Below are 21,831 nucleotides of genomic sequence, written 5' to 3' on the forward strand. Positions count from 1 at the left end.
CCCAAGCCAGGGCTACAAGTATGCCCTTCCCCCATACAGTATGCTCCGCATAAGAAAATAAATGTGAATGGGCTCTATCTTCTTATTAAAAGATATAGACTTTCAGATTTGGTTAGAATGCAATTTATAAGAAACTTGCCTAAAGTAATATGATCCAGAAAATTGCTAATAAAAAGGCAAGCAAGGATATACCAAGCCTTTATAGATACTGTGAAGGACTTCAAGTCACCTAAGAGATGAGAAAGGAGTAGGCTAGGTCTAACTGTTTGGTTTCTAGTTAGTTCTAGTAGATTCAAATTTTTCTTCTCCTCAATTTGGTCATTAATTTTAATGAAGAGTTTTCTGTCTTTCATTTCTTACAGACCTGCATATTTGCTTGTCATCACTACACCAGCAGTTTATTGGTGTATTTATTTCTACTTTAAAAAATGACTCTATCAAACAAGTCTCTGTTGATTTATAAACCAATAAAAATATATTCATGTTATCAGTGCTGCTATCCTGACTGAAATTCATAACTAGGAAGATTTTTTTGCTTTCCCATTTTAAGCCAGCATCTGTATTCAAATTATAAAGATATTATAATATTAGGAAGGAAATGGGTACAAAGAGAAAGCTTGCTATCATGGTGCCAAAGGCAATAACATTACAACTTTGGTTCAAATGATGCTTTTGTCCTTTGGAAGCATCATTTTCAATGAAGTAAACATGAATTCTGGTATACAAAATTGGCTGGATCCAATGTGCTGAACTGAAAGTGTTGTTTTGAGGAATTAAATGGCATCTATAATTGAATGAATTTATCAACGGGAAAAGATGGCTATTACAGAATCACAGAATGCTAGAATTAAAGGAAATTCTTTCAATCCAAAAACCTAAATTTATAAATAAAGAATATCAGACAAAGAGAAATTATTTACCTGAGATTACATAGCTCAAAGTCCTAGAGAATAATGTTGCCAACTAATAGAACCTAGTGAAGGTACTCAATAAATACTATTAATTCATTTACAATAAAAGAATGATGTTGTAGTAAAGTTAGAGAAGATGATTGGCAATTTAAAATGAACATTAAAAAATAAACTTTATTTCTCTCTTAAATGAGGGTCTAATTGCATGTGTGTGCCTAGAGCAATAATCTTGGAGAATATGAAGATATGAAACGACGGTTTACAGAAGAAGATCAGGGAGACAGAAGGTAGGGTAGAAAGTGGACTCCAAGTAACTGGTTTGCCACCTTGCTCAAAAGCTCAACAGTACCCCTAATGTGAAGACTCACCCTTAATAATCTAGGACTTGGTTTTTAGCACCCCAAAAGAGCTGTCCCTTCCAAAAACCAAAGGGCAAACTTTGGAGGTGTATTCACTACCTCCTTTTTTTCCCAATCTTTGGAGGAAAAAAAATTCTCTTGTGGTTTTACCTAAGTGGTAATAGGTCAATGATCCAATTAATAGATAATGCAGTTGTGTAGGTTATACAACTCACCAAAGTAATTGAAACCCCAAGGAATTTGTTTTATCTATTTACTATAACCCTGCTGTATTAAATACAATTTTTTTTTAAAGTACAGGTTCATGCTTTAGCAATTATAATGCTCACTGCTAAAATATATTGAGCTCTTACTAGGTAGGCCCTATTCTAAGCAGTGTTCACATACATTCCTTATCTCATTTAATATTCATAACTACTCTTTAAGGTAAGTACTATTATTGCCCTAATCTTTAAGATGAGAAACCTGGGGCTTTAAGGAAGATGATCAATTACAAAGACACAGAGCCAGGATAAACCGTAGCATCTTGAACCCACACTCTTATGCTTCTACACTGTGGTGGATCAGATTCAGAGTTCCAATCCTACACTTACTGAAGTGGAGAGTATGGAGATACTTTTGCAATTCTGTTCTCCCAGTTTCTTCCTTACTTGAGTTTATTAACAAAGAAAATTACATTTAAGGGATATTAAGAGATCGATTAAGAACAGAAACATTCGTCACTGGTTTCAGAACCTAAATGCAGTTCAGTCTGATTTTCAAAGTGATGAAGTAAAGATGGGTGAAATCTCTCCCTCATCTTCATAGATTAGCATGGCTGCCCTTGACTTCTATGAATCTGGTTTGCCTGTTAACAATAATACAAACAACACATATGAAATGAGTACACAGCTGTATCTTTGCATCCACAAATCAGGGGCAGAACTCTCCACTTCATAGGAATCATTCAAACTCTTCTAGTAAAACATGTAAACAGAAAGAATTAGGCCTTTGTTCCATTTTCTTCTACTTCAGAAAACTATACTGGGACTACCTGTAAATATTTCCCTTGGGTCTTCCCAGCACCCCAGAGAGAAGTGTGAATAACATTTATTTAAATCTATCTTTGAATTTCAACTTTAACCCAGCCACCTTTTCTTAAAAGGCAGTTCCGAATTGTATCCAACTACTTAAATTTACTTCCAAAGAAGTGTTAGGTGATGGGTATTCTAATATTGGTGAGAAAAAAATGATAGAAGATTTTTGATGTACATGTATGGTTAATATAATAGCTTTTTAAAAAATTTATCTATGTCATAGAAAGGATTGAATGCTGTTTGATATCTGTTGACTTTGAAAGTGTTTTGCCTGCTTTTCTTAAAGTCAGATTGAGTTACTGTAATTATTTTTTTGCAGCTTTGCCAACAGCATCATTATGAAGTTTGTAATGGCTCCAGGATAGAGCATCAGGGATGATCCAGGCACCTATAGGAACCATGGCTACTTTTCTCATACATCATAATTTCAAAAATATTCTCTCCTATCTTTCAATGTAATCTTCTTTAAAATATGGGTTTTGAGGTCACAGGAAGTGGGATTATTTGTGGTGCCATTTGAGACTGGTTATAGAGGACATGAGAACTTCCCCCTAAATGTCTTGATTCTTGATGACATTGGTTTTACATTTATTTCTGGAAATTACACACTGATATTTGAGAATATATTTCTTAAAGCATGTGAACTACTTAGCTCTTTTATTTCTCTCTTTATTTTGTAAAAGTACATTAGTGATAACCCTTTTCACAATAATCATTTGGTAATGCTGCACATTTCGTAGTTAATTTGAAATCCTTTTTAAAGGCTCTACTCTAAAAATTTTAATTTCGAAGATTTAAAACATTGACTCACTGACTTCCTTTAGCTGGCTATCAAGTATTAAGAAATGAGATAAGGAACAAAAGAGTAAGCTACCAATTAATGTTTTTCTCTTTTCAGAAATTGATCTTTGACCTAGGAAGTGCTGAGTCTACATAGTGGCAGATTTTTTTCTAAAACAATATTATTTTATTACTATTATTATCCCCAACAGAAAAGCCATTCCTTTCTGCAATAATGCAGTATAAGCTTGACAAAGCTCTATGTAGATTGTTGTCAAAACACTGGTGGAAAAAAACAGGTTAGGAATATTGGCTTTTAAAAGCGTAATGAACGGTAGGTTAGAACCAAATCTATCTACGTTTTATATATATATATATATATATATATACAAATTTCAAAATATTACAGGGGTACAAATGTTTTTGGTTACATGTATCAATTTTGTTATGCTTGACTAAGGGTTGTAAGTGAGCCCATCACCCAGATAGTGTTCATTCTATTGGTTAGGTAGGTTTTCACCCATTCCCTCCTCCCCCCACTCCATGCTTGATTTACACTGAGTTTCACTTCCCTCTGTGCACATGTGTGCTCATTGGTTAGTTCCAATTTAATAGTGAGTACATGTGGTGTTTGTTTTTCCATTCTTTACTTTACTTAGGATAATGGTCTCCTGTTCTATCCAAATTGTTGCAAAAGGCATTAATTCATTCTTCTTTATGATGGAGTAGTATTCCATAGTATACATACCACATTTTGTTAATCCACTCATGAATTGATGGGCATTTGGGTTGATTCCACATCTTTCCAATTGTGAATTGTGCTGCAATAAACATTCGAGTACAGGTGTCTTTTTGATAAAATGACTTTTTTCCTTTGGATAAATACCTAGTAGTGGGATTGCTGGGTCTACTTTTAGTTCTTTGAAGAATCTCCACACTGTTTTCCATAGAGGTTGTACTAATTTGCAGTCCCACCAACACTGTATGAGCGTTCCTTTCTCTCTGCATCTACATCAGCATCTACTGTTTTCAGATTTTTTAATAAAAGCCATTGTAACTGGGGTGAGATGATAAATCACTGTGGTTTTAATTTGCATTTCCCTGATGATTACTGACATTGAGCATTTTTTCATATGTTTATTGGCCGTTTGTCAATCTTTGGAAAAACTTCTGTTCGTGTCTTTTGTCTACTTTTTGATGGGGTTGTTTGATTTTTTCTTGTTGATTTGGTTGAGTTCTTTGTAGGTTCCGGTTATTAGCCTTTTATTGGATGCATAGCATGTGAATATTTTCTCCCATTCTGTAGGTTGTCTATTTGCTCTGTTGATTGTTTCCTTGGCTGTGCAGAAGCTTTTTAATTTAATCGAGTCCCATTTATTTATTTTTGTTGTTGCTGTGATTACCATTGGAGTCTTTGTTATAAATTCTTCGCTTAGGCCGATACCTAGAAGAGCTTTTCCAACATTTGCTTCTAGAATTCTCATGGTTTCATGCCTTACATTTAAGTTTTTGGTCCATCTTGAATTAATTTTTATGAGTGGTGAGAGATACGGATCCTGTTTCATTCTTCTGCATGTGGCTATCAATTTTCCCGGGACCATTTATTGAATAGGGCTTCTTTTCCCCAGTATGTATTGTTGTCTGCTTTGTCAAAGATTAGTTGGCTGAATGTGTTCTGTTCCATTTGTCTATGTCTCTATTTTTGTGCCAATACCATGCTGTTTTGGTTACTATAGCCTTGTAGTATAGTTTGAAGTCTGTTAATGTGATGCCTCCAGATTTGTTCTTTTTGCTTAATATTGATTTGGCTGTTTGGGCTCTTTTATGGTTCTAAACAAAGTACAGATTTATTTTTTCTAGATCTGTGAAATATGATATTGGTATTTTGATGGGGATTGCACTGAATCTGTAAATCACTTTGGGTAGTATGGACATTTTAACAATGTTGATTCTACCAATCCATGAGGAAGATATGGTGTTTTTCATTTGTTTGTCTCATCTGTGGTTACTTTCATCAGTGTTTCACAGCTCTCTTTGCAGAGATCTTTTACCTCCTTAGTTAAGTATATTCCTAGGTATTCTATTTTCTTTGCAGATATTGTGAATGGTATCAAGTCTTTGATTTGACTCTCAGCTTCACTGTTATTGGTGTATACAAATGCTACTGATTGGTGTAAATTGATTTTGTAACCTGAGACTTTGCTGAATTTATTTACCAATTCCAGGAGTCTCTTGCAGGATTCTTTGGAGTTCTCTAGATATAAGATCCTATCATCAGCAAAAAGTGATAGCTTGACTTCCTCTTTCCCAATTTGGATACCCTTTATTTCTTTCTCTACCTGATTATTCTTGCTAAGACTTCCTGCACTATGTTGAATAGAAGTGGTTACAGTGGCACTCTTGTCCAGTTCTTAGGAGAAACCCTTTCAACTTTCCCCCATTTGGTATGATGTTGGCTGTGGGTTTGTAATATATGGCGTTTATAATCTTGAGATATGTTCTTTCTATGCCTAACTTGTTGAGGGTTTTTATCATGAAAGGGTCCTGAATTCTATCAAATGTTTTTTCTGTATCTATTGAGATGATCATACAGTCTTTGTTTTTGCTTCTGTTCATGTGATGAATCACATTTTTTGATTTATGTATGTTGAACTCTTGCATCCCTGTGATGAAGCCCACTTGGTCATTGAGGATTATTTTTTTGATGTGTTGTTGAATTCAGTTTCCCAGTATTTCACTGAGGAGTTTTACATCGATATTCATAAGGGATATTGGTCTGCAGTTTTCTATTTTTGTTGTGTCCTTTCCTAGCTTTGGTATCAAGGTGATACTGGCTTCATAGAATGAGTTGGGGAGGATTCCCTCCTTCTCAATGTTATGGAATAATTGCTGCAGTATGGGCACCAGCTCTTATTCGTAGATTTGGTAAAATTCAGCTGTGAATCCATCTGGTCCGGGGCTTTGTTTTGTTAGAAGATTTTGTGTTACTGCTTCAATCTTGTTGCTTGTTATTGGTCTGTTCAGGAGTTTTATTTCTTCCTGATTGAGTGTTGGGAGGTTGTGAGTTTCCAAGATTTTATCCATTTCCTCTACATTTTCAAGTTTATGTACATAGAGATTTTCACAGTATTCACAAAAGATAGTTTGTATTTCTATTTTTTTGAATTTGTTGAGACATGTTTGTGGCCAGATATGATCAATCTTACAGAATGTTCTATGCGCTGATGAGAAGAATGTATATTCAGTAGTTTTGGGGTTAAACATTCTGTAAATGTCTGTTAGGCCCATTTGTTCTACAGTCCTATTTATGTTCAGTGTTTCTTTATTTTCTGCTTGGATGATCTATCCAGTTCTGTCAATGCAGTGTTAAAGTTCCCAGAAATTATGATGCTGCTGTTTATGTCCTTGCTTAGATCTAGTAGGGTTATGAATCTGGGTGCTCCTGTGTTAGAGGCATAAATATTTAGGATTGTTATATATTCTTGTTGAATGGCTTTCTTTACCATTATATAATGACCATCTTTGTCTTCTTTATTATTGTTTATTTGAAGTCAATTTTATCTGATATGAGAATGGCTATACCTGCTTTCCTTTGGTTTCCATTTTCATGAAATATTTTTTTTGCCATCCCTTCACCTTGAGTCTCTATGAGTCCTTGTGGGTTAGATGTGTTTCCTGGAGACAGCAGATACTTAGGTTGTATTTTTGTATCCATTCAGCCAGTCTGTGTCTCTTGAATGGGGCATTCAGACCGTTCATGTTGATTGATAGAATTGACATGTGGGCTGCTGTTCTGTTCCTCCCAGTGGGAAGTACCTTATTTCTTTGTTTTACCTCTTGTGCTATTGTTTTACATAAGCTCTTAGCTTCAGCTTTTGGGTGGTTTTACACTGGTGAGTGTGTATTTTGTTGGTCCACGTATAATGCCATTTTCATTATTTTCCTGCAGGGCATGTCTGGTCTTGACAAATTTCCTCAGTGTCTGCTTGTCTGGAAGTCTTTGTTTCATCTTCATTTATGAAATAGTTTTGCAAGATACAAAATTCTAGGTTGGCAGTTGTTCCATTTAAGAAGACTGGGCCCCAATCCCTTCTGGCTTATAAGGTCTCGGTAGAGAAGCCTGCAGTTAGCCTGATGGGTTTTCCTTTGTAAGATACTTGATGCTTTTGCTTCACAGCTCGCAGTAGTTCCTCCTTCACGTTGACTTTGGCCAGTCTGATGACTATGCATCTTGGTGATTGCCTCTTCGCAATGAATCTGCAAGGTGTTCATTGAGCTTCTTCTACCTGGATGTCTAAATCTCTAGCAAGATCAGGGAAGTTTTCCTCAATTGTTCCCTCAGATAGGTTTTCCAGCTTTTGTGTGTTTTCTTCTTCACCCTCAGGGATGCCTATGATTCTTATATTTGGACATTTTACATAACCCCATATTTCTTGTAGGCTTTGTTCATTCCTCTTAATTGTCTGTTCTTTATTTTTGACTGACTGAGTTAATTTGAAGGAATTATCTTCAAGCTCTGAGATTCTTTCTTCTGCTTGGTCTAGTCCATTCTTAAAACTTTCCACTGTGTTTTGTATTTCCTTACATGAATTTTTCACTTCTTGAAATTCTATTTGTTTTTTTTTTTAATAGGTTGATGTCTTTTGCAAATTTTTCATTCATTTCCTGAATTGTTTTCCTGGTTTATTTGAGTTGGTTTTTTATTTTCTCTTGGATTTCATTGAGCTTCCTTACAATCCATATTTGAAATTCTTTATCTGTCATTTCAACATTTTCATTTTTGTTGGTATCCATTGCTAGAGAGCTGGTGTTCCATTTTGGGAGGGTCCTTTCACTCTAATTTTTCATACTTTTGGAGTTCTTTTACTGATTCCTTCTCATCTGGGGCAGTTGTCACTTATTTTTGAATTTCCTTTTGTTTATATGGGTTTTTTTTTTCCCTTTCCCCCTCACTCGTAAGGGAATGTCTGTAGTATATGTTGGGTATGAACCTTTGGCTTTGCTTGTGGGTGCTTTGATGGGAGTCTAGGTTCTGGATGGATGCCTTGGTTATAGATATCCTTAGTGTGGTGGTTTTCTCAGTTGCTAGGTGTCTGTAGGTTGTAGCAGTGATGAGCTATGTGTGTGGGCAGATTCTATGTCTTTTTTTGATGAGGGAGGATGCAGGTCTTTGAGATCCTTTCTTTCTCCTCAGTCCTGTGTTTTCCTTAACAGTGTGAATTATATTGGCAAACCCAGTTTAATCTCTGAGACAGCAGGTGATGACTGTGAGCAAGAATCAAACAACCCTGCATGACTGAGTCAGTAAATGCTGTAAAGGGCTGTGCAAATTGACCTCCCTATAAGTAGGTGGTGCTTGCTGGAAGGTACAAACTGCAGTGTTGTTTTTTGGGATGGGACCTATGACCAGTTCTAGCCCCTCAGGAAAAGTACTTGAATGTCCCAGGTGGTGGGTGGGGCCTTGGAACTTCCAGGTGAGTCCTTATTCTCCACCACAGCAGAGGCAGGTAGTGGAGTGAGGCTGGGTGGGGCTGGGTTGGGTGGGCCTGCCCTCAGACTCCACAAAAGCTGGTAAGGTAGCTGTTTCAGTGGGAGATCAAAGATTCAGACCCAGGCTTCTGGGGAAAGCTGCTAGGGAGGGGCCGAGGTGGCCCTACCCAGCCAGAAAGTCTGCTTGTGGAGGCAGGGGCCATCTGAGATCCACAATCTGGCTGTCAGGAGCATGCTTTGCTCTTCACTCCCTCCCCTGATCTGCAGTCTTTCTTTGGCATCTGCTAGCAGGCAGGAGATCAAAATAGCTGAGCTCCCCAGCAATGGTGCTGTGGGCTGGGAGCTTCCCTGCCCAGGATCCTGCCCTGGACTGAGAGCACAGCTTCCCTGTGGGGGGAAGGATGCTCCACGAGTACACTGTGGCTGGGACCCATTCTGAGCTCTCTTTCCAGTTCTGCTCATGCAAGCTCCCTTGCCTCCCGAGATTAGCTCACAAATCTCCCCGTGTCCTCAAGCAACACCATTGAGTCCTGGGGGTATGGGATCTGGCCTGCAGGTCTGTCCTCCGTTCCCTGAAGATCAATCCCCAACCATGCCAGGGAGAAGCATGCCGGTCCCGAGTTGCCTATGGGTTGTTCAAGCAGGTCTGCTTCAGGGTGTGCCTTGTTCTGATGGAGCAGCCAGGCAAGCAGCATCAGGGAGAGCCAAAGAGTAGGGAACTCACAGTCCGAGTACCCCTTATTCCTCTGCAGGTCTTTAAGAGGAAAAGTTTGAGCCCACTCTCTGCTGAAGCCCCAACAGAGGGGAAGCAGCAGCTCCTGGGAGCCCTGACTCAAGTGTCTCTCTTGGCAGCCATGGGCAGGGGAGCAGAACAGGAGGAAAAGAGTCTGAATAGAGGAAAGCTAGCAGTCTGGTCATCTCTGTCCCTCCCTCTGGAAGGCAGCCCGAATGGAATATCCAGGCTCTGAGTCATGCAGATCCCCTGGGAGCCACTGGCCCTGTGTGGCTCCCACAGTCTGGGTGGGAGATGGGAAATGTTTGTGTAAGTGCCCAAGGATTTTGGGAGCCTAGTTGCTTTGTCCTCAAGAAGCTCCCAGTTCACTGGTGGCAGCAGCTTTTGGGCTCATGAAGGTAGAAAGGCTCTTCAGCAGCTCAGGAGCCACTGACTGCCAGAGATGTGAGGGAAGGAGTAACAAACAGCTCCACCTACCCTTTTTGCTGGACTCCAAGCCTCTCAGCGTTGACTTCAGCCGATATCTTGCTCCTTTTTGCTCTGCTCTGCAACTTCTTCCCATGGAATCTTTTCCCTTGGAATTATACCTGATCTATGAATTTTTTGTTTTTGTTTTTTCTTTTTCATTTAAAATTGTTCCTTCTTTCTGCCATGATTTGGCAGCTGGTATCTCTGGTCAGCCATCTTGTCTCTCTCCTATTTGAACCTGCTCCATAGCGGCAGATTCCAGAACAGTTTCTAGGTCTGACTATTGGCTCTATCACTTACTAACTGTATGACCTTGAGTAAGTTACTTCAATTTTCCCCACCTCAGTTTTCTCATCTATAAATAGTGGAAATAATACCACCTGCCTCAGGATGGTGATGAGAATTAAATAAGCGAATGCAGGTAAAACATTTAGAAACTGTGCTTCATACTTCAGGAGCACTTGATAAGTATTAACTGTGGTTATTGCAGTTACTAAAAGAACGTTTTATCCTTCTAATGCAATTCTAGCATGATCTCTTTTTCTTAAAGATGTGGACAGTAGCCATTTCCGTGTTTATAATAATTTTTGTAATCTATAGCAGGGTCAGGAAACTATGGCCCATGGTCAAATCCAGTCTACTGCCTGTTTTTGTAAATAGTTTTGTAAATTAGTTTTATTGAACAGAGTCATATTTATTCATTTTCATATTGTCTGTGGCTGCTTTTGCACTATGATGGCAGAGTTGAGTAATTGAAACAGTGATTATATTATCTGGCCTTTACAGAAAATGTTCGTCAACTACTGATTTAGAGTAAAACATAGTTTCAATGTTTATTTGAAAGGTGAGTGAATGACAGGATGGGAGAGAATTATAATTTGTACCCAAAGACCATCGTTTTTTGTTGTCTCTACTACTGGTTGCTATGTGGATTCAAACATGGCACATTATCTTTCCACAACTCAAGTTCTTCATTAATAAAAATAAATAAACACACATATAAGAAAGTGATCATGATTTTCAACATATAAACTTATATGTACTTTTTAAGTATAATAACATGCATAAAAGTGCCTGGTCAAATTTAAAATACTAAAAATATTTGGGGCATTAATCATTGACAAGTTTATCAAATCGAATCCATCCATTCACCTTCTTGATGAGAAAGTCTGTAACAGGTCTAAACTTGCCCTTCCCAGGTTTATTCTGGGCCCAGGCCAGTGCTATGACCTCTTTTAGCTGGTAATGGATAATTTCTCCCCAATTTGAGTCTTTAGAATAATGAATTTGGTTATGGGATACAAGGAACATATGATTAAGTAATTATTTTCTTTTCTCTCTGAAGGGTTATCATTAAAAAGTAGTGCTTTCCAGCCAATGACATGGAAGCTGCACACACATAGCTCTACGGGGCCCTCTGCCAGCTGGCCTCATTAAATCCCTGACATGCTCTCCTGAATTTTGTTGTCAGAGTATGTTCACTCCTTGACAGTTTTGCATTTCTGTCCCAGGGCTCTTAGGTTTACATCTTCATGTTTCTTCCCTCTTGCTGGACTTTGACTCTTTTTGAAAAGAATTTTCTCTTGTGTCTAATTCCACATTTATCACACTTTTATGCCTTAAAGAAAAAGAAAAATTCCACAATTGCTTTTTCTTTTTTCTGAAAACTTAAGATCCTGATCTCTTCTCTCATCCCAGGCCAAGCTATGAGAAGGAATCACAGTCTTGTCTACAAAATGATGAGTTTTCCTTTTTATATGCAGCACCCTCTCTTCTGTTCTCCCGGATAATGCACTGTGGTTTATCTATCACTACTCTTGGTGTCATATAAAGGAATTCAGTTCTGTTAAAAGGCTGAGATTTTAGAAAATGGAGAATCATAAACCTAAACCCTGTGGATAAAGCTTGTCCTCTTCTGTGTGACCCATGATGGCAAGAGACATTTGAGAACCCGTAAGAAGAGTCAGCGCGTGGCAAAGAGTTTCCCACATGTAAAGGTTTTTTAATAACTTTCCTATCTGAACTATTTTACCCTTAGAAAGTCAGAGGGTATCTGTTCTTTGCATTTTTGGTAAGCAAAAAAATTTTTATTCTGTATATGCTTACTACCAATTACGATTTTGACAAGTTATAAACATGACATTACATTATTATTGCATTACAGATATTTGCTTCCATACTTCCAATGAATGTGGTAATATATAGAACATTTGGTTAATCATACACTAAGAGTAAAGAGCTCAGAAATATTTAAAATTCTGGCTAAGAAAGACATTTATTCTAATAGACATGAATAAAATTTTCTTCAAAAACAACAAAAAAAGTATAATCATGCTAGCTCCCCTTAACTTGTCTGATCAAACTCTTCAAGGTCACCTTCAAAAAGCAATTGGAGTTTCAGGTCATAAAGGAAAATCATCAGGGCTTCATAATCTCAAAAGTTTGAAAAGTTTCAAGTTAAAAGATGACACATAGCAAAGAAGTTTACATTGATATAGTTCAAAAATACAAAAAAAAAAAAGAAAGAAAAAAAGCCAACCCATAAATATTTTCACCCTCCTCCCCCATATCTTCAATAGCTAAGTTACTGCTATATTCTGTCCAAATTGCTAAAGATAATGACTGATAATCTACCATAAAGAAACAATGAAATTTAGTTTTGTCTTCCTTGCTCTTCTCTTTGAGTACCCTGATATAGAAGGACACTCACTAAATATCAGTAAATATCAATTTTGCATAGTGGTTCAGAGACTATACTTTAAAGTCAGACAGCCCTGGATTTAAACCCTATTTCTGTCACTCATATGTGACCTCAGACACACAAAACTTAACCTCCCTGTGCCTCTGTTTCTATATCTGCAAAATCAGGATCCTAATAGCAACCTCATAGGGTTTTTGTTAGAATTAAATGAGACACATATATATATATATTTACAATAGAATATTACACAGTTGTCAAAATAAGTGAATTATAGCTATGCACAATAACATGAATGAATCATATTATAATAGTTAATAAAAAAGGAAGTAATAAAAGATAACTTACAGCATGATTACCTTTTAAATAAAGTTAAGAACAACTAAAATAAAAATATTCTTTTCTATAAAAGGAAAGAGAATAATGAATATGGGGCTCAGGATCATGATTACCTTAGGCAAGGAAAGCAGGATGGACTGGGGCTGGGGAAGCGCACGGTTAAGTGTACATTATTGTCAATGTTTTAGGGCAGGAGATTCTCCGTTTTTTTACATTACTTAAAAATAGCTAGATAGAGTAGGATATAAAAGCAGTTTAGGGCAGGAGATTTCCTGTTTTTATTATATTATTTAAAAATGGCTAAATAGAGTGGGGTATAAAAGCAGTTAGTTTAATGATTAGTGACACTGAAAACATGTCACTACTGCAAGAAAAAAAAGAATATATATTTGAAGAAGAGGAATAAAATAGCAAAAGGCATGTGACGGTCTTTACGGAACTTTTGAAATAAAAAATTCTATGATTATTTTCAGGTACAAAGATGTACTTGGTAAATAAATGAATTACGTGTAGTGACTACTCCTCTAGTGGCTAAGAGGTGTCAATGCAACTTTAGCAAAAGACTAAAGACTCATCGGAATTATCTGGAATCCTAGACACTGTGTTCATGTGTGTGTTCTCTCTCTGTCTCTCCATATCTCAGTCTCTGATTCTCTCTTTCTTTTTCTTCGTACTTTAAATCCTTTTAAATTTGTTACTAGGACTTAGCTGAAAATGATGTTGATGTTACTGTAAAAGCCAAAGAAAAAAGTTAATGTCCTTTGGAAGCAACAACAAAATTAATGCAGAACTGCTCAGGGTTCCATCTATAATAATAGCAAATTTTAAAAAGAAAAAAACCATTGTTTTAAATATCTATGTATGAGATATGTGGGTAGGAAGGTAGGTTGATAAATAACTGTAATAAACATCCTATTGTTATTTATAATCATCATTAGGTAACAACTTTGGGATTTTAATGTTATATTCCTATCCCTTATGAATGTACCCATACAAATAGAAATAATAATTTACATATGTGAACTCATCATAACCCTGTGAAATGAATACTGTTGAAAGCCCATTTTGTAGAGGAAGAAATTGAGACACCAAGGGTTCATACAAGAAATATGACCAAGGGCCACACAACTAGACTGAGATTTGATCTAATCCCAAAGCTGGGTCCATTAACCAGCTTACTAAAGGTATAATAAAGATGCAATAGAGAAAAAAATATACATATTTCACAATATCCAGCACACTAACTGTCAAAATGTTTTATAAGGCACATGCTAAATTCAAATAACAATGAGGCAAATACCCGAAGACTCTATCTTTCTGTAGTGGGGGTCAGGGTGGGAAAGATAGAGATGAAATAACAAATCAGATTAGATTTTAGGCCATAAAACCCATTTGCCTTGGCAAGACACTTTCATTTAACTTCCAATTTAGTCTTGCCAATTAAACAGCAAATGAGGGGTTTTTCAAGCAAAACAGTTTATAAGTGTCTAACGTAGATAGTTTATTAGGAAGTATTGCAGTCCTACCTTTGAGGATGCTGTCTCTTGGGTTATGCAGGTAAGTGAGATGAGCCTGCCTGTTTGGCAGAGGGAAGGTGAGCCACACATGACTAAATTAATTCTCTGACAGATTGCTGGGTGGGGTGGGATAAATAAAACCTAGTCCTAGAAGGCTTTGATAAGAAATGGTTGCTTGATCCCAAGAAGTTCTCCCCTTGGTTTTCCTCTTTAAGAGCTTTCATGTTGAAGATTTCTTAACCACTAAATTCATCTTCTACAACACCAAAGCCTCAGGCTGACACCAGCTAGAACCCAAATAATGATTGCATTTATCGGAGGGTTCAAGCTGCCTGGCCTAGCTTGGGCAATAAGGGAAAACATTTTAATGTTAAACTGTCTTTAAATAGATATTGTATAAACAATAGAAACAAACAAGGGGAAATACCCCTTCATGGACATATGGTGAACATGAACACTGCTATGTTGCTAAGGGTGGCATATTCTACAATGGAATATGCTTGTAATGAGGAACCTCTTCTACTTTATTTCTTCCCTCCACAAATAGTTGACTCTTTCATATGTAAAAATTATGTTTCCTTTTGTTAGCATTAATGGCCCTCAATTAAATCATATGCTTTTATCATATCAATTTATGGAAGTATTTTTAACCAAGTTATTTATAGAACATTTAGGTCTGTCTTTCAGAGTCCCCAGTAATCTTTAGAGTTTGCTGATCTGTCTTTAATTTATCAAAGTCCTCCCTCAACAAGCATTGTACAACACACAAGCAGCAGAGATTTCCCCTATACAACGTGTATTTGATATGCTTAATGTTCATCTTTATACACACAAAGACATTGGCATATAAGAATTGTGGAGGGTGTCTATAAATTCAAGGAAACATTTAAGTGCACAGTGATACATAGATACATGGGTATAATACTTTATGTACTTGATAAATATTTCATCCCTACCATAAAGAGAGCTTTTTATCAACTTTGATTGTTTTTTTATTACCTTAAAGTATTGCAGTTGTTTCTCAGCATTCATTGTTCCTTCCTTTTCTTGTCTCAGACAGGAATTGAAGATGAAAAGCTCTGTATCTCTTAGCCACCCTTTCAGTTCTTTGATCCTGACCTCCAGCTGCCTTACCAGGCTTCCGCTTTCAGGAGAGAGCAGGTCACGTGAACCCGACCCACTGTGCCCTGCCATTGTGTCCTGGATCTTCTCTCCAAGGGTTTTCTAATGCATTAGATTAAAAAACAAAAAATAAAACAAACAAACAAAAAACCCACCACCAACAAAAAACAAAAACATAGATTAGCTTAGGTACCAAAAACACATCACAGTTTGGTGGTAACAAGAGCCACCCGGAAGTGTCCAGCTGTACCTGCCTCCTCATTACTGACATTCAGTTCAGATTAGCTCATTATTCCATTTAAGATTCAAATTCTCAGACAGTGCATGTTGTTCTGACTACCAGTGGATGCTTAACATCTCATTTACTTATACTCTCCTTTAACAGAAAGGAAATTTGGCCCAAAAGTTCACCATGGTCACAGATGAAAATTCATTTGAATTCTCATGACTGGAGTTTACAGTAAAAAATTCTTACATAAAATGTTCAAGAGATAGAAGTCTGAGTTTAATCAATATACTAAAGAGGCCAAGAGGAGATTATAGAGGGAGAATTAAATTCCTTTTTTTTTTTTTGGAAGTTCAATTCCTAAAACATGACCAAGGGCTTTTAAGAAAAGGTAGCCTCCTTGGTGCTGTTGTTGATTTTACCTGACTTGGAAATTATTCAATCCCACAATTCTTTCCATTTTGCATTTGTGCATGCTAGACTTTGTAATACCACATATGTGTTAAAATAATCCCCAATTCACTATGCTAGAAACCTACTTAGATTAACAACTATGGCATGAGGGTGTTGTTGGTGAGGGTTCTTTTCTTTTTTTTTTCTTTTTAGTGGAAAGCAGTCAGAATCAATAGGCTTTAATCTATAATGATGAATTAAACTTACAAATATAAACCTTAAAACGCAAATAAAATTAAGTCAACAAACATTCATCTGCTGTGTAGCGTTCTGTAAATAGTATCTTTAGGAGATCGTAACAGAAAAATAGCCTTTCTTGGCAACACTCTTGTATTTTCATGGTGCAAATATTGATAATTTGAAGACCCTCAGTGGAATCCAGATTTAGCTATTGTTTTTATGCTGTAACAAAAGTAGCAGCAGGAGGTGAAATCAATGCCCTTGGAGGGTAGGGTCACAAAAAAGAATTTATTGCCACTTTTTTGTTCTGGAACAGTTTGCAATCATAAATTCTTCATAAACAGAATACTTCAGAGAATGGTCCGTCTTCATAAATATACGACAGAGGACATCAATTTCATTTAATTCACAATTTGTGTCAGCACAGCAGATGCCAATGCCTGCCTTGATAGGGTTGTTTAATATGCAATTGAGACAGAGTAATATGCAGCACAGGGGACAAAATTTCACAGATTAAACTGTACGCACCACTGACATTTCATTCTAATGTATTTCCATTCCACACTGTTCACCTTAGATGAAAGTAATATTAAAAACCATATCCCTCTATTTTACTATTGTTAGAAGTTAAAATCCTTGTCTTTAATTTTTTTCATGCCAATTAAAATGTAATCATGCCAATTAAAACAGTATGCTTGGTGGTGTTAGTGTGGTACAGGTTTTGTTATAATCTTCCCTTGCCCTACTCTCTCCCCAAATCATTGCAAAACTGCACATTGTATTCAAACGATATTTTTGTCAAAATGGCAACCATTTTTAGTCTCTGATTCATAAAGGATAGCTAAATATTGTTTCTTTTTTAAATATGATGCTGATTTAAAATTTTTGTTGAGGAAGTAATATACATAATACATTTTAAATAATTTCTAAAAAGATTATTGTTATCAAAGTAGCAATAAATATATTAAAATGCAATGTAAACAGACTACCACTTTATCTATCAAGCACATAAAGTCATTGTTCTTATCTATTTAATAATCTTTTAAAATGTTATATATTAGCCACATTTCCCCTGTATAAGATCAATGAATTCTATAGAATTTAGTAGGTTCTGATTTAAATCACCACAGTATAAAGCGAAAGCCACTAATTACTATTAAAAAGCAATATAACAATAGGTTAGATTAAAAACTTTTAACATTTTAAGTTACTTTGCACAACTGCAAAGTGTAGTGAATTTAGATGAGAAGCAAGGACTTAAACTTGCAGATTTTTAATCACATAGATTAAGCATGGCATAAACAGAATATTGGCATTCTTCCAAGTCATTAAGGTACATGGAGAGATTTTTATTCAAAATATTTTTGGAATATTATTTCTCTAAAAAAATTTTTTTTAAAAAGGCAGAAAAATGGAAGACATGCAAAATTATGCTCCATAACTGACACCAACCCTTACTTAGCTGTTGTAATTAATCATTTAGGTAATTGACAAATGTAGCTTACCCTTGATTTGAAGTGAAGGCAATTTAGGAGAGAAGCTGATGAAAAAAATACAGTTTAACTTCTCTCTCTCAGCTGTCTTCCAACAAAAGGACAGAACTGTCTCCTGCACAGTGCCATCCTGGTCTCTGGGTAACAGAATCTCTATATTGCCTTTTTGCCAGATTCTTGCATCTCAGTCTTTGGCTGAAACCCAGCCCATCATTGCGTGAAATGAATTACATGAAACTTTTTTTTTTTTTTTTGGCTTTTGTTAAAAGTGAGCTGGAAATTGAGGCACAAAACACAGGCTGATTTAATTCTGCAATTCAGATTTGGGTCAAATTTGCATCTTTGTTTTGGTGGCTTTAGTGTGACTTAAAAGCTGTAGTGACAACTCCACTTTTCATCTTAAGGGTATAGTAAATAGTTAAACAGTGGATGTCTCTTATATGTACCTTCAGAATAAATTCTATTAACATTCATTCAAGCATGACAGTCAGCGTATATCAGATATACTGTATTATAGTTGACTTGGTGCATACTCATAATACATGGCATATTTTACTTACTTTTTTAATGTATTAAAGGACCAAAATTATTAAAATCTGAGAGGAGACAAGCTCAGAATAAAAAAAATCAACAGAAGAGGAAAAGCAGTGTTTTCCCCATAATAGCATGAATAGCTTGTTTGAAATGTAGGTAGTGAATTGAAAGAGAGAGATATTTGTGCCTCAAATTAGAAATCAGACAGATAGAGTACTTCACTACGCAAAAAATGTACACATAACCTACAAACAGTAATAAAAATGCAAATACCCCAAGCAGTTCCCATTTTTCATTAATTGAATCCACTTTTTCAAGGAGATCATTTGGTAGTAAAACGCCACCTTTCTTCAAAGCTTCAACCTTACTAAGCAGCTCCGTCTTTTTCAGGTGCCTGATGGACATTTCCACATTGTATCGCTAAAATAAAAAGAAAGAAAGAGATATCATTAGGAAGAGAGGTGTTCTTAGAAAATCTTTGAGTGCAGAGTTTGTGATGTCTATGGTTTTAAAAGTTTTTGTTTCCAGTAAAATTTACAAGGAGGCTAAACTTAAGTACTTCGAGTAGTTGAGGAATATTGCTGAAAATAGTTAAACATATATATTACGCACACATACATAAACATCCACGTTATCACATTTAGTTGACTAAGATTGATGTCTTTTTAAACTGAAGTTTACACACACATTTGATCCTTAATTTAAAATATTCCAAATAAGAAAATACATGGTCTAGGAGGAGTTAGTATTACAGCTAATTTTGGTCAACATTTGGCTCCAGAGTGCTGCCCTAAAGGACCCAGACTCAGAGTGGTGGAAATAAAATTATCCATAAAGATTTTATGACTTCCTCCTTATCCTGTAAGTTCTCTGAATTCTCAGTTAACATTTTGTTTTCATTTTTCTTGTACTGAAAAACTCTGTGTGGGCTTGGAGAAAAGGTACATACAGAGAGGAAAAAAGAAAATCAGTGTTTTAGGAATGGTTACAAATCCATGCTTCTTTATTGATTACTGTAAAATGTCCAAAAACACCACAGTTGATTACAGAACTCTCCGCCCCAATATACATTATATTCTAACAAACTGCCAAGTGAGCCTTTCCTAAAAGATGTTTTTGCTGGAGATAACGTAATGCTTTTTAATATGACAGTTACTATGGTAATTCTCTTCAAATATAACTCTATTTGGATAACTTCATAGTTAGTCCTATATTATGGATGGCTATAAATGACTGGTTGTATTTTTTAAATGTGCATGCAAAAACACCTCTGAGCAGAAAAACTAGATTCTGGTTAAAACATTAAACACATTTTACATTTTTAGCACATTTCCAAAATATAACGGCAATTCTAAAACTTCTTTCTTTGTGGCACCAAAGTTAGGTCATTGAGTTCCATGGTAGCATTGTTCCTTTGCCCTAAATGAGCAAGGTTGCCCTAAGATAAGCACCCTTATCAGATCTAATCAGAAAAACTTTTGTCTGGAGAAAGTAGCAAATAAGCAAGCTCAAACATGCCCAAGCACTTGGGTGATTTTGTTCACCTTGAAAGCATGGTATTATATAAGATCCCAAACTAAACTACAACTGGAAGCAGCTTAAAGGAAAAGAAGGTGTGAAATCACTGTTTCAGTTAATAGATCTTCAGCATTTGTGTGCATATGTTTGCATACTTTTAGTTTCATATTTTAATTTTTCATTTACACTAAACATGCACATCATTTGTATTATGTAAACTTCTCCAAATGTTAGTCATTTGTGGATCACAGAACAAAATGTTTTAAATGAGGTGATTTAAAGCATTTCATATTATTAATGAATGTTGATCTGGGTGTCAGAGTATCCAAAATTACATGAATATGCATAGTGAAGAAAATCAACGTTGCTTTAGAGCACTTTTAGAATTCGGCCTGTGATACATGAGAAATTCTGATTGCATTTTCTAATGGCAGGCAATTACCAGGACCACATTACTCCAACACTTAAAAAATACACTGTCCACTCAAGTTTTCTGGACTCAATACTCAACAAGGATTCTGGAAACCTAGATAGTGTTTTATTGGTCAAAGTGATGACTGGAGGAGAGAGCAATCTGCTTTATGCAATCAGATATAGCCGACAAAGATTTACATAATTAATTTTGCAGGACTTCGACATAATATTGGGGAAACCAGCATTTCCAGCAGGCAGAAGAATCCTATTCAAATCTTCCACTTATGCCACTTGTATTAATCGAGTATTAATCAAGGCCACCTGGCAGTGGCCTCCACCAGCTATCACTTTAACTTGTCCCAAACTCATTCCCTGACTTTATGCCAACTTTGAACAGCTCTTACATAGTCGAGAAAGAGAACAGTTTAGATGTGGCCCATTAAAAATGACGATTTTATAAAAATAAAATTATAAAAAGCAATTAATTTAATTTTAGATGAAATAAAATAATTTTCTCTGTGAAATGTGGTGATAAGTAGTCACCACAACAGGTATTATAATAAAAGGTTATTGTATTAAAAAATAACTTGTCTTTATGTATGCTCTCTGTCTTTGCCACCATGTAGCCTACTGTATAAACAACCTGATGAAAGATATGATTAATGGACAATGCCTTCAAACTGTAAAAGCTAAGAAAATCCACTTAATTGTTAGATGTATTGGTATGTGAATGAAAGGTACTAGAATTTCATGTAATTTAAGGTGAAAATATTTATTTTAATTTTTGAAGCACTCTGAAAGCTGAATCTGATATGATTTAGGGCCTCAAGCTGTATGTGTAATAATGCCAGGAGGGTTATATTTTTGTTGATGCTAGTATGTTTTTGCTCTTCCCTCTCTAACGTCTTTTCAGAAGCATTAGATGTGGAGAATCAGCTGCCAGCTCTATCAGTTCTCGGTCATCCTATCAAGTAGGGCTACTTTATCCTGTGGTGAGAAGATAATTTAATCTTCATATTCATTCCACCCACAGCAGTAAGTGAGCAGAGGCTGCCCCATTGTGTCCTGTAGTCTGGGGATGTTATGATATAGACTACTCTTCAATAGCCAAAAATGAGATTAGCAAAGTTAAAGTCAGATGGCTTTTCTTGAGTGCGAAGGTAAATAAGCATCCAGTATTTAATTTCCCCACAGCACCTGCTGTGGGTCTCTCTGTCTAGTCAAAAATAAAATATACTCTCTTGAAAGGGCATATTTACATTATTAAGTGTATTTGCTTGGCCAATTCAATTTTGACTAATGAAGCCTCCTAATAGATATGTGAATGATCTAAATTAAAGACACAGGCCACTACTATTCTAAATGCCACTCCTGTGTGTATAAATATAAAGAAAACTTTAAAAAACAGAGTTAAAAATAACCACAAACACTAGCTCACTGTTTTAACTAAGAATTACAGAAGTTTTTAGAAAATTCTTACTGAGTGCTTACTTTTTAAAGGCACAAATGTTAAAACTAAA

The 21,831-nt window shown here is 36.0% G+C and overlaps 1 protein-coding gene across 1 annotated transcript in view; it reads right to left on the reverse strand.

The window, feature by feature from the left end:
• Positions 1-21,831, reverse strand: part of AKAP6 (A kinase (PRKA) anchor protein 6) — a 454,618-nt gene that overhangs the window by 66,038 nt on the left and 366,749 nt on the right. Inside the window, exons 10-11 of the mRNA XM_012647884.1 lie at positions 18,653-18,799; positions 15,371-15,595 (exon numbers count right to left, since the gene is read on the reverse strand). Coding sequence (XP_012503338.1) covers positions 15,371-15,595; positions 18,653-18,799 — 372 coding nt within the window. The remainder of the gene's footprint in view (positions 1-15,370; positions 15,596-18,652; positions 18,800-21,831) is intronic.

The sequence above is a fragment of the Propithecus coquereli genome, unplaced genomic scaffold (genome assembly GCF_000956105.1).
Source record: "Propithecus coquereli isolate 6110/MARCELLA unplaced genomic scaffold, Pcoq_1.0 Scaffold273, whole genome shotgun sequence".
Lineage (NCBI taxonomy): Eukaryota > Metazoa > Chordata > Mammalia > Primates > Indriidae > Propithecus > Propithecus coquereli.